At 39.6% G+C, this 13878-nt stretch overlaps 1 protein-coding gene across 1 annotated transcript in view; it reads right to left on the bottom strand.

The window, feature by feature from the left end:
• The window catches only part of si:ch211-113g11.6 (uncharacterized protein LOC559008 homolog), a 225038-nt gene that overhangs the window by 74853 nt on the left and 136307 nt on the right, over positions 1-13878 (bottom strand). The window contains exons 6-8 of the mRNA XM_055163474.1: positions 8390-8497; positions 3623-3762; positions 793-971 (exon numbers count right to left, since the gene is read on the bottom strand). Of these exons, the coding sequence (XP_055019449.1) occupies positions 793-971; positions 3623-3762; positions 8390-8497 (427 nt within the window). The remainder of the gene's footprint in view (positions 1-792; positions 972-3622; positions 3763-8389; positions 8498-13878) is intronic.

The following is a 13878-nucleotide window of genomic DNA, read 5'->3' as shown; positions in this document are numbered from 1 at the left end:
TAGAGATTGATGGAGACTACATGACACTAGGGTGCAGTAAAAGACTAAGTGGGCGGGGCTTCACTTCACACTCAAACATATTTGTCACTCATGGTTTAAAGTCATGAATCTATTCTAGGACATTAAAATCATGGATCAGGGCATTGACAGCTTTCATAAAGGTTGGATTTTGAAGGAATTCTTCTGTATTTTTACAATATGAACTTTTTAACATTTTTAAACAGTCAAAGCCCCACTCTGAGCCGGCACTAGCTCTGCTCTAGCAGCTGTTGCTCTGATAGGTCAGAACTGCACGTTTCTGACGTCACACATCTTGCGGCGTAAGTCCAGTATTTAGGAAGTAATATGGAAATAAAAGTCTTTTTAGAGTGATGCACCAGTGAGCACAGGTTAATGAAAAGGACAGGGACAGGTCCTTTAAAGGTGCACTATGTAAATTTTTGTTGGGGGCCTGTCCCTGCTTGTTTCCATGGAAATGTCGTAGCTCTGCCTGGAATGTTCCACAGTATGACATTAAACAGCGCTAATTTACATTTATTAAATTCCATGTGGTAAGAATACCTACAAAAAAACAGCATTCTGACTGTGAGCGGGGTCGCCTCTCCACAGATCTGCCCTGTAACTTGATCTGATTTGGTCTTCATGAAGGTAGAAAGGTTTAATGCCATACTGCGAAACATTTCAGACAAAGCAATAACATCTCCATGGAGACGGACCTTCCACTAGAAAAATTACCCAATGCACCTTTAAGTCTACAGATTAAATACATGTCTAGTTGACAGAGTCCCTCACCAGGCGTTGGAGAAGAGCCCATAGAGCACCCCCGCTCTCTTGTCCTGGGCGGTGAGGACCACGGCCTGCCTCAGGTTGTTGTACTGCTGCTGGGTGTTTCCTGCTCCACACATGACCCGGGCCTTCAGGAACGTGGTCCAGGAGTCGGCCAGAAGAGCTTTGATGCCTCCTTCATCCACCTGGTGATGACATGAGAACACAGGGAAGAAAGGAACTATGATATTTCTCATGGTCCTTCAATGTACACAGGATTAGAAAGCTCCTATATTACACAAAACTGACTCTTTATATTTTATATCTAAATCATTGAAAGTGTTGAGGGTGTGATTCCTAGTTTGTACCAGCTAAGTTCAACATGGTTTATTCTTTCTTTCATTCAGCTCTAGTTTAGAAAGTTAAAGGTTTTAAAAGGTCCTATATTACGCAATAATTGATGCAAAAATTGACTCTCAAACCTAGGGACAGGCAATATATCGGCCAATATGTTTTTTCCTGCTTGTTCGTAGTTTGTCATCAGAGCATCAGTTTAGTTATTTTGAACAGACTAGTGCGTAAAAACGGAAATAGTAGAGCTTTAGGATACAGATAATAATGTAGCTCATTATTTTATATCCCAGGTAAATACATTTTATAAAAGTGAAAAGTTAATCTGTGATCTTTACTTCAACTTAAGATCAATTTGTGGGCTTCCTCTGGTGGTACTCAAGAGTTCTTTGGCTGGGTTAGTCCTGGTTAGTTCTGAGTTAGTCCTGGTTTAGTCCTGGGTTAAAACTGGTTAATTCCAAACATAGACCAGTCTGTCTTTATAGGAACATCCAGACATCTTTCACTGTTCGAGACTAGAAGGCATATGTGCTTCATTTAATGCCCCATTTCTCTCAATTTTATGGGGTTAAGGTTCTGGGAAATATCTGGCAATATCTGGCAATTATCTGAGAAATTATAATGGAGTCCAAGAGGAGCAATTTAGTTTTATTCTGTACCACCGACTCATGACAGCAGTCCAAAAGTGTTCCTGTAGCTACTGATTTACAAATCAAGCCTTATTGTAAACCCATTGTTCCAGGGACCAGTTTGGCCGAAGCTTTGAGCAAAATTTGATAACGATAAGATTAAAATGCCAACAATTCAGAATTATGGTAAACTATAGAATTAATTTTATTGGCATTTCTTCATATCATTTGTAGTGCGGTGACCTAATGTATGTAAACTGTAAACTAAACACAACCCTGTTGGTTTAGTCCGGGTTAGGGTTAGATTGTAGTATAGTTATTAGTGAAGCCATCCTGTTTTTGATAAATACTGTATTTTTCGGACTATAAGTCGGACTTTTTTTCAAGGTTTGGGTGTTTCCTGCGACTTATACTCTGGTGCAACTTATATATAAAAATTTTGAGACTGGCAACCACGACAGGGCGCTCTAGGCTACTGTGTCTGTATCTGCTACTATTACTCCTGTACCACTGTCACTTCACTCTACTGTGCATGCCTCCTGTAGAAAAAGCCCGCTGTCCTGCTGCAAATAGTGAACTATGCAGCTGAAAATGGTGATCGAGCGGCAGAAAGAAAGTTTGGAGTGAGCGAGAAACTTGTGAGGGACTGACGGAAAGTGGGGATGGAGAACACAGCATCACAGCAACCTGGGAGGATGCCATGCAAGTGAAAGTCACTGATTGACAAAGCTGATTGCAAGAAAGACTGGAAGTCTGGACACAGCTCTGTTTACATCATGGATCTATGGTTCATCTCCGGAGGTCGCTCAGAAGTGACACCGATGATGAAGAATTCAATGGACTTAGTGATTTGGAGTGAGATCGTGAGTTTGGTAAACTTATGTTCTGTTGTTTTTGCTATAATTATCTGAGGAACTGTTCATATGTTACGTTAACATAGATGCCTATTCAGCCTGTTGGTCTCTGTTCTGTTGTTGTTACTATAATTTGCCTTTCAAGATGAAATGTCGGTTTCTGGTCTCAGATTTTATAAAATGAACTGACTTATAGTCCTGTGCGACTTATATATGTTTTTTCTTCTTCATTACGAATTTTTTGTCTGGTGCGACTTATACTCCAGAGTGACTTATAGTCCAGAAAATACTGTAGATACTTTATTTCTGCAGATGGAAATTCAAGTTTTGCTACAGCAACATTTCCACTGCACTTTTCAGTCGCCTTTGTGTCTCAGTTAAAGGTCTCAGTGCAGTCTAACAGGAGGACCGGTCAGGTGGGGTCAGCAGGTCTGTGTCAGGGGAGTTTGAAGGTACTAATAGTCCTCAGGACAAAAGTGTCCGTCCTTGATCAAAACTTTTCCAGTTCTGATTTACACCTGGTCTGAACTTTATCCTCTGCATTAAACCCAACCTGAAATGCCAAAGACACAACCTGCCAGAAGCAATGAACCTTCAAGATGGAAAATGTTCTTATAAAAGACTATGCACTGCAAAAAGCAATATCAAGGTAAGTTACAATGACTTAAATTAAGAACATTTTATTGTATTTGAGTAGATAAAATCTTGACAAGTAAAATTAACCACCGATGGAATAAGTGTGTTTTTCCTAATTCAAGCAACGTTAGATTTTGTTTCTTATTTTAAGCGCAGAGTTGATGTTTTTCTTATTTCAAGTGTAGCAAGATGTATTTTCATATTTTAAGAACAAAATGTCTTGTTCCATTGGTAGATCATTTTGTTTGTCAAGTGAAATTCACTCAATTCAAGTCAACTTAACTTGGCTAGATTTGTTTTTGGTTTTTCTTGGCTAGATTTATGTTTTTGCCGTGTGTGTGGGCAGTGCACTTTGAACACCAGACTAATCTCTTGTGTGTATCTTACCATGCAGACTCTGCCAATGCGCGCTCTGTACGGCTCCTCGTCCACTCGCGCTGTTTTGTTGAACTCGCTGAAGAAGAAGTACATCTCTTCTTTGTCTCGGACGGAGGTGGGGATCATGGCCGCTCCAGCAAACTGCGGATCTGACAGAGTAAAGTGTGAGAGTGCCATATCGCGCTTTCAACTTTCTCTGCTGTGTCAATCAATACGCCATTACCCAGGCACTATGTTGTCACGGTTACATCACAGAATACAGATTTCAGAGTAAAAGACTTTATTGATCCATAACTGCTGTTTAAAGAGGGAGTCGTGCACTTCTTCAGGGTATTCATTTTTAACACATAATATATTTAGATTGCAGTGTTACTTTATTGCTTTTTTGAAACTCCTATATTTGCCAAAAAACACTGTATTAAAATAAAATGCAGGAGAGAGCTTCTTAGTTACGTAGCTTGTGGATGAAGCCAAGAGCAGTGAACTCGTGCTGCTAACCGTAAGGAAGGTTTGAATAATGGGGAGATCACTATATTACTCAGACATGCTTAAATAACATATAACATTACTTGAGGCATGTTTTTGTTAAGAGAACAATGGTTTTACATGATAGAAAGCTCCAAAAAAGTTGATTTTGCATAATACTCCCTCTTTAAATGGTGCTATTTTATAAAACTGGCTGACTTCACTTTAATACATAACTTAGTGTATTTGTAACTGTTAGGACACGATACTCTGATACTAACTGAAACTGAAACTAGTATCCAAATCATTTGAACTGGTATACTGAAAATTCTAGGATTGCTGGGTCTTTCTTATATTGTTTTTGAACGATCTTCTTAAACTTTATTAGAACTAAGACCAGAGGTGGGACCAAGTCATTGTTTTGCAAGCCTGAAGTCTTTGACCTCAAGTCCGAGTCAAGTCCCAAATCAAATCCATGCAAGTCTAAGTCAGGTCTCGAGTCACTGGCCCATAAGTCCAAGTTGAGTCCAAGCGTCTGATTTGAGCTTCAAGTCATTTCAAGTCTTGAAACCAAAGTACCAAATATAGCTTTGTTTTTTGCAATTTATATTAATTTTAAACTAAATTGTACTTTAAAATCATGATTTTTTTTATATATGAGTATTTATATGAGTTGTAGAAATGCACATCTTTTCTTTTTAAATGTCTTGACAAGATCTTAGTGTGAATTATTACAGTCAGAATAGAAATAATTCAGATTTAACAGTGCTATCTGCGCTGAAATGGAAGGATCATGTTCTATGTAGTTCCCTCTGTTTTACTGTATTGTACTGCATAATACTGTAGTACATTTGAGTATCACAGTACTTCAGTCATATCCAAAGGACCAAACAGAAGTGGGAGGGACAAGTTCCAATTTATTCCTCAACTGTAAAGAGAAAAGTATTTTCTAAAAAAATATATATATATATATTTTTTTGAGCAGAAGCATCAAGTCTTCTCAAGTCACAGGCCTCAAGCTTGAGTCAAATCCCGAGTCACTGACCTTCAAGTCCAAGTCGAGTCCCGAGTCTTAGTCTATTTTATCAAGTCAAGTCTCAAGTCCTAAAAATAGTCACTCAAGTCTGACTCAACTGACACGACTCACAAGTCCCCACCTCTGACTAAAACCACATGGAAATTGAGATCTTGAGACTAACTGAAACTGAAACTAGTATCCAAACTAGATTCATTTGAACTGCTACACTGAATGACAGGATTGCTGGGTCTTTCATGTATAGTTTTTGAATAATCAGAACTAACATAAGACGAGTGTAATGAAATATGAATATCTTCACAACAACATTAACTATTTTGTACAAGTTTAACTGAACAATAACCTAAAGCAAATTCGCTGACAGATAAAAATAGTTCTGTTTTGACTTTTGACATTTGCATAATTTTGTGCAACAATTAAATGATTTTAGTTTCGCAAAAGCAATAAATCTTTAGTTAATTAGCTACAGTTGTGACGGGAAGAACATGTGGTGGATTCCAGCCAGATGGTACAACGTAGAATCAAAACATATTTTCATTTTATTCATGCATTAATTAAGTTTATATTTTAGTTTTAATAAATTAACATACCGACTGCTTATAGTCTCATAATAATATCCCAAATGTTTAACGGTTTAATGTACATTGACTCACAATACAAATCTAATTAAGCTAATGAAGGAAAAAAACATAACATAACATGGTTGAAAGCTCATAAAAGCCTATTAAACAACATAATAAACACCTGTAAAGAATTAAAAAGCTGCATTTACACGAGTCCTAGTTTGAGCCCAGTTTAGTCCTAATATACCACACATGTCAGACTCAGGCCCGGGGACCAAATTTGGCCCGCAATATAATTATATTTGGCCAGCAAGCTCATATCAAGTATGTATTAGAACTGACCCATATTGCTACTACTAATACTACTAATACTACTACTCTGATGAACTTGTATCCAAGAAGAGATGCAAAGTATTTGTATCTGCTTTGGACCCATGTGCAGCAGAGTAAATCACAGTCAGCAAAACTGAGCTTGGATGAATGTTGAGTTGAAATAGTTGAAAGTTATTTTTGACTGGTTGTTGGCTGGTGGGAAAAAAAAAAAATTAAAAGGAGTTCAAAAGCTACAGACATTATTTATTTAAAATTGTTGTTATTATTTTATATTATAGTTGTTCTCGATTCAATGTTTAAGCAAAACTGTTATTTAACATTTAGTTTAATAAGAAAAGGTATAACATTACATACCTTGAAAGAAGAGAAAACCTGTAGATGTGCTTGACATTTTTCAATAAATAATTAGTTTAGCCCATGACTTTGTCCCAGATTTTAATTTTGACCCTCCATGAATCTGAGTTCAACACTCCTGTGGTATACAGTAGACTTGGTTTGGACCTGTTCTAGTCCAGGTTTAGTTCTTCCTAGTCCAAGTTTAGACCAGATTTTGATGTGGTGTGTTTAATACTCACCCAGACTAATATAGGTGGTTTTCACATACTAGAACATAATGATGTCATACTCCCAAATGGGGGGTAAGCTACAGATTTTCCTATTGATTACATTGTACTTTCCTGTGAAATAGCCAAAAGGGGAGTTCACAAAACACTAGAACTTGCTGTATTTCAACAAAAATAAGCACTTGAACCATATTAATATTAGCTGTATTAAGCTGTATTATGTCAACAACATTCCCTGCGGGTGTGATTTTAACTTTGCACTGCTTTATCTGAGGTTTGCTAGACTCTGAGCTTTACTTTGACACAATCTGATCAGAAAGAAGTGACTTAGCTGGAACTCTCACAGGTGAAATGATTTGTGCTGTTAAACAAGTCCCTCTCAAATAACATTAGAGTCACAAGCAAACAGTTTTTCAGCTAGTCCCTCTCATGTTTTTGTTGAAAATCAAACTCCTAAACAGGAACACGGAGGCTTGCATTGATTACAGGCTCCTGAAAATGTGTGTTTAAATCCATTTTGAATTTTTTATGGTCACCGTGATAACTGCTGAACATTTTGCCATAGAGGTAGGCTACATGTAGAACACCCCTAGTGCAAATTATATTATTCACCTGTAGAATGCTGTGATGTCATTTGAAACCCAGAAATGTCACTGTTTTGACTAATGGTTGCATTACTACCATACAACAAGATAACCCTACGCCTTTTTGGATGTCACACAGAACTATATTTACTTTAGGGACGCACCAATACTGTTACTGGTATCGGCTTTAGCCCGATACTTCCTTAATATATTCGTACTCGTTAAACATTTGCCGATACCACGCACCGATACAACTGTACATGAGTGAAAATTAAATAAAGAGCTGCGCATCTTACATAAAACCTGCACACGTATAATCTCTGAAAAGTTTAAAATGAACTAGCTCCAACTGATACACCCACAGAACAGACTCAGCATCAGTAGAACATCCCTCTGTCACACAAAGAACACACACAGTTGGGTCCTTTAATGAGTCAGAAGCTGACGCATCAACATTTTTTCAGCGCTTATAGTTTATGCAAATTTGCCTTTTTTTTTTTTTTTAGTTTCTGTAAAACGCAAACAAATGTGCGCAAAGCTGCATTAAACACATTATAATATCATGCTTGTTTGTATTTTTCCTGGTTTATTAAATATATATATTTTGTGCTTGTGCATTTGTAAGATTAAGTCAAAAAACCAGGATACTCTATTTGATCATGTTCACAGGGAGATGAGTGTCCCGGTGTCTAATCGCACATGTCAACAGCATATTCGGAAAACTGCCATAACAGGGATATGGCTAATAACTGGGATACTGATGTGCATGTAAACCCACTCAGTGTCTGTTCATGGGGGTGGGGGATCAAGTATCGGTATCAGTACTCTGTATCAGCAAATACAGAAATGATTATATTCGTACTTGTGTCAGTTTTCAAACAAGTGGTATCTGTGCATCACTAACTTACTTATTTAATTATTAATAAATGAAAAAACACAATTTAATGCAAGGTTGTGACTGTAATATTATTTAAGAGGGACTTGTTTAACAGTACAAATCATCTCACTCACATCTGTTTTTATGGTCAAATTGTGTTTAAAAAAAAAAAAATCTGATTAAAGTCTAATAAAGCTAATAAAGCCTCAGACAGTGGGGCCTACAGTTTTGACTGGTGGTTGCGACACTACCGTACGGCGAAGATATCCCTACACCCTTTTGGATGTCACACACACGGAACTATATTTTCTCTGCCCGTGCCCGTCCATATTCATGAGCCTCTCCTCCTACTCACTCATCAGCCAAATGTTCTCGGTCTTCAGGAGCTTCTGGGGGCCAAATGTGCGGCGTATGGATCCAGCGTGACCCCCCACTGACGACAGGGCAGAGTACAGGCTGCCATCTGAGGAGGAGAAGAGGGGAGAGAGGGAGAGAGGGATGAGAGAGAGGAAAAAAACACTTTGAGGGAGATACTGGCTTTGATGGATGGATACGAGCTTTGGTGTCACGGAGATGGAGAAGAGAGGGGGAGGGAGAAGCCGATAAAGAGGGAGGGAGAGAGAGAGATACTGACAGAGAGAGGGAGAGTGGGAGGGAGAAGCAGATGAAGAGAGAGAGAGAGATTAAAAGAGGGTGAGAGATTTTAACAGATTGACAGAAAAAGAGATACATATATACAAAGAAACCTAAAGAAAAGGAGAGAGATACAGACAGACTGACAGAAAGAGGGAGAGGTGGACAGAGAAACAGATAAAGAAAGAGGCAGAGAGAGAGAAAAAGATGCTTACATACAAGAGAGAGAGAAAGACGATGAGATGGAGAGAGACAGATACATACAAACTGACAGAGAGAGAGAGAGAGAAAGAGAGCAAAATACAGACTGACAGAGAGAGATACATATATACAAAGAAAGAAAGAGAAAGCAAGAAAGAGAGAGAAAGAGAGAGAGAGATACAGACAGACTGACGGAAAGAGGAAGAGGTGGAGGGAGAAGCAGATAAAGAGAGAGAGAGAGAAAGAGAGAGATGCTTACGTACAAGAGAGAGAGAAAGAAAGATGAGAGGAAGAGAGATAGACACAAACAAACTGACAGAGAAAGAGGAAGAGAGATATACACAGACTGACTAAGAGAGATACATATATACAAAGAGAGAAAGAGAAAGAGAGAGAGACAGATACAGAAAGATACAGACAGACTGACAGAGAGGAAGAGGTGGAGGGAGAAGCAGATAATAGAAAGAAAGTGTGTGTGTGAGAGAGAGATGCTTACATATGAGAGAGAGAGAGAGAGAGAGAGAGAGAGAGAGAGAGAGAGATGATGATGAGAGGGAGAGAGATAGATACATACAAACTGACAGAGAGAGAGAAAGAGAAAAATACAGACTGACAGAGAGAGATAAATATATACAAAGACAGAAAGAGAGAGATAGATAGATACAGACAGACTGACAGAGAGAGCGAGAGGTGGAGGGAAAAGCAGATAGATAGAGAGATAGATAGATAGAGAGAGAGAGAGATGCTTACATACGAGAGAGAGAAAGATGATATGAGAGAAAGAGAGATACATACAGACTGACAGAGAGAGAAAAAGAAAGATAAATACAGACTGACAGAGAGAAGAAAAGTGGAGGGAGAAGCAGATAAAGAGTGGGAGAGAGAGAAAGAAAGAGATACATATAGACAGACAAAACAGAGAGAGAGATACATACATACAAACAGACCTATAGAAAGTGGGGGAGGGAGAGAGAGACAGAGAGAGAGAGAGAGAGAGAGAGACAGACAGACTGACAGAAGGAGAGGTGGAGGGAGAAGCAGATACGAGAGAGAGAGAGAGAGAGATAAATTCATATATACAGACAGAGAGACACTGACAGAAAGAATGAGAGAGAGAGAGATACACACAGACAAACAGACCTACGGAGAGAAGGAGATATATATAGAGATAGAATAGGTACAGACAGAGAGAGGGAGGAAGAGATAAATACAGATTGACAAAGAGAGAAAGAGAAAAACAGAAAGCGAGACACGGGGAGAGAGGAATCACTTTCTGTCGGCGCTCCATCTGCAAGTGAAGTTCCTAACGGATGTTTTTGTTATTTTTATTTTTAAGTTATTTGGATTTTTGACAGTGGCTTTGATGGGTGGATAGAAGCTTCAGGTAAAGAGAGAGAGAGATTTTTTAGCACACTGTGTCTGTCACAAAAGAGAGGGAGAGAGAGAGAGGAAAAGAGAGTGCACTTTCAGGGAGGCAGTGGCTTTGATGGACGGAAACAAACTTCTGAGAGAGACAGAGGGCAAGAGCGAGAAACAGAAAGAGGGATTTTTGACACACCTCCTCTGTGTCTGTCAAAACAAAGAGAGAGACCAAAAGAGAGGCAGAGAAAGAGAGAGAGACGATTTCAGAGAGACAGTGGCTTTGTTATATGGACACAAACTGCTGAGAGAGACAGAGGACGAGAGCGAGAAACAGAAAAGGGGGATTCTCGACACACCTCCTCTGTGTCTGTCAAAAGAGAGAGAGAAAAAGAAAGAGAGAGACAGAGAGAGAGAGCGGGAGGAAGAGTAAAAGGGAGACAGTGGCTTTGGCATATGGACACAAGTGTGAGAGAGAGACAGAGGATAAGAAAGAGAAACTGAGATAGGGATTTTTGACACACCTTTACTGTGTTGGTCAAAAGAGAGAGAGACAAAAAGAGAGGAGGAAGAGAGTGAAAACGAGAGAGAGAGAGAGAAAACAAGAGAACGAAAAACAGAAATAGGGATTATCGACACACCTCTTTGTCTGTCAAAAGAAAGAGAGGAAGAAAGAGAGAGAAAGAGAGAGTGGGAGGAAGAGAAAAACGAAGAGAGAGAGGAAGAAAAAGAGAGAGAAAACACTTTCGGGGAGACAGTGGTTTTGACATATGGACACAAGCTTCTGTGAGAGAGACAAAGGACAAGAGAGCGAGAAACAGAAAGAGGGATTTTCGACACACCTCCTCTGTGTCTTTCAAGAGACAGAGAGACAAAGAGAGGAAGAGAGAGAACGAGAGTGAGAGAGAGAGACAGTGGCTTTGACATATGGACACAAGCTTCTGTGAGAGAGACAGAGGACAAGAAAGAGAGAAACAGAAAGAGGGATTTTCAACACACCTCCTGTGTGTCTGTCAAAAGAGAGAGAGAAGAAGAAAGAGAGACAGAGAGAGAGAGACAATTTCAAAGAGACAGTGACTTCGATATATGGACAGCTTTGAAAAGAGACAAAGGACAAGAGAGCGAGCAACAGAAAGAGGGATTTTCAACACACCTCCTCTGTGTCTATCAAAAAAGAGGGGAGAGGGAAAGAAAGAGAGAGACAAAGAGAGAGTGGGAGGAAGAAAAAAATGGAGAGAGAGAGGAAGAGAAAGAGAGAGAAAACACTTTCGGGGAGACAGTGGCTTTAACCTATGGACACAAGCTTCTTTGAGAGAGAGAGAGGACAAGAAAGAGAAACCGAGAGAGGGATTTTTGACACACCTCCTTTGAGAGAGACAGAAAGACAGAAAGAGAGAGAATGAGAGATAGAAAGAGAAACAGAGGCTTTGACATAGAGAGTCAAGAAAGAGAGAAACAGAGAGGGATTTTTGGCACACCTTTATTGTGTCTGTTAAAAGAGAGAGTGAGAGAGACAGAAAGAAAGGCAGAGAGATAGAAAGAGAGAGAGAGAGACAGAGACAGAACGAGAGGCAGAGAGAGAGAAGAAAAGAGAGAGAGACAATTTGAAAGAGACAGTGGGTTTGACATATGGACACGAGCATCTAAGAGACAGAGGACAAGAAACAGAAAGAGGGATTTGTGTCGCTCATAAGAGAGAGAGGAAGAGAGACAAACAGAGAAAACGGCTTTGATAGGAGGACACAATCTTCTGAGAGAGATGGGACAAGAGAGAGAGAAAAAGAGAGAGATAATTTGAACACAACTTTTGTGTCTGTCAAAACAGAAAGACAGGGAGAGAGAAAGAAAAACAGAAAGAAAGAGGGTCAAGGAGAAAGAGAGAGACAGAGAGAGAGAGAACCTGAGTGTGAGAGAGAGATAAGGAGAAAACCACTTTCAGAGAGACGGTGAGTGAGACGGGGTTTGGTGCATACGAGAGAGAGAGGAAAACAGAAAGAGATAAAAAGAGAAAGAGAGGGAAAGAAGAACACTTTCAGAGAGACAGGGGACATATGGGCACAAGCTTCTGAGAGAAAGAGAAAGAGAGAGAGAGCGCTTTTTAACACACCTTTAATGTGTCAGAGGAGAGAGAAAGAGAGACAGAAAAGGAGGAAGAGAGAGAGAATGACAGAGAAGAACAGATTCAGGGAGACTTTGATGGATGGATACAAGCTTCGCAAAGAGAGAGAGAAAGGAAAAGAGAGCGGAGAACATTAAACACAGAATGGAACAGTGGACCCGCGAGGCTGTAGACTCTGGGATTAAATATACAAGAAAAGAGAAGAAGACATCAAGTGGCGGAGCACATCCACCAATCACAGCCCTGCTCTTTATAGGGGCTGTCGCCATAGTGACACAGAGAGCACTGCAAAAAAGACACATGTGTAGAATATGCGGACGTGACGAGAATTCTGAACAGGCATAGTAGTGGAGACTTCGATTTATCTTCTTGTTAGACCTGTGTTATTTGCTCCACAGGTTTCAACATATTGCGGTTTATTCAAGCGAAATTTTGTACCAGAAGGGAAAATTTGAAGAAAAAAAAAAGAAAATCTATACATATTGAATGAATAATTGCAAATCAAATATAAAAAATGATGAAAATATGCAGGTAGAAATCATTTGAAATTGAGTTTTGTGGATACTCAAGGACACTTGAAAAGGCTTTATTCTTTCACTCTACACCTAGTGAGGATACACTATTGTAGTCACACTACTATTACTATTACTACTACAATTACTACTATTACAACAACTACTACTAATGCTATTACAATTACTACTACAACAACAATAAAAACTATGACTACAACTACTGCTACAACAACTACAACTGCTACTGCTACTACTACTACTATTACAATTACTACTACAACGGCAATAACTACAACTACAACTGCAACTGCTAAAAGAACTACTACAACAACTATAACTACTACAACTACAACTACTACTAATACAGCAACTGCTACAACAAATACAACAACAGCTAGTACTTCTACTACTACTATTACAATTACTAATACAACAACTACTGCTACTACTACAATTATATCTACAAATAATACAACAACAACTACTACTACTGCTACTGCTACTACTACTATTACTTTAACTACACCAACTACTACTTACAACTTACTAATACAACTACTACAAAACTATAACTACAACTACTGCTGCTACTACTACAACTACTATCTACAAATGCTACAACAACTACTTCTACTGCTGCTACTGCTACTACTGCTACTACTACTAATACAATTACAGCAACTACTACAACTATTTCTTTACGACAACAACTACTACTACACCATCCATCCATCCATCCATTTTCGTCCGCTTATCCGGGGCCGGGTCGCGGGGGCAGCAGTCTAAGCAGGGACTCCCAGACTTCCTTCACCCCAGACACGTCCTCCAGCTCCTCCGGGGGGACCCCGAGGCGTTCCCAGGCCAGCCCAGAGACATAGTCCCTCCAGCGTGTCCTGGGTCTTCCCCGGGGCCTCCTCCGGTGTGACATGCCCTGAACACCTCCCGAGGGAGGCGCCCAGGAGGCATCCGGAACAGATGCCCGAGCCACCTCAGCTGGCTCCTCTCGACGTGGAGGAG

Source organism: Boleophthalmus pectinirostris, unplaced genomic scaffold (assembly GCF_026225935.1).
Source record: "Boleophthalmus pectinirostris isolate CB_2022bp ecotype Guang Dong unplaced genomic scaffold, ASM2622593v1 HiC_scaffold_6, whole genome shotgun sequence".
NCBI classification, from domain to species: domain Eukaryota; kingdom Metazoa; phylum Chordata; class Actinopteri; order Gobiiformes; family Gobiidae; genus Boleophthalmus; species Boleophthalmus pectinirostris.
The sequence above is the reverse complement of the archived record's forward strand: the minus strand, read 5'-3'. Positions and strand labels throughout refer to the sequence as shown.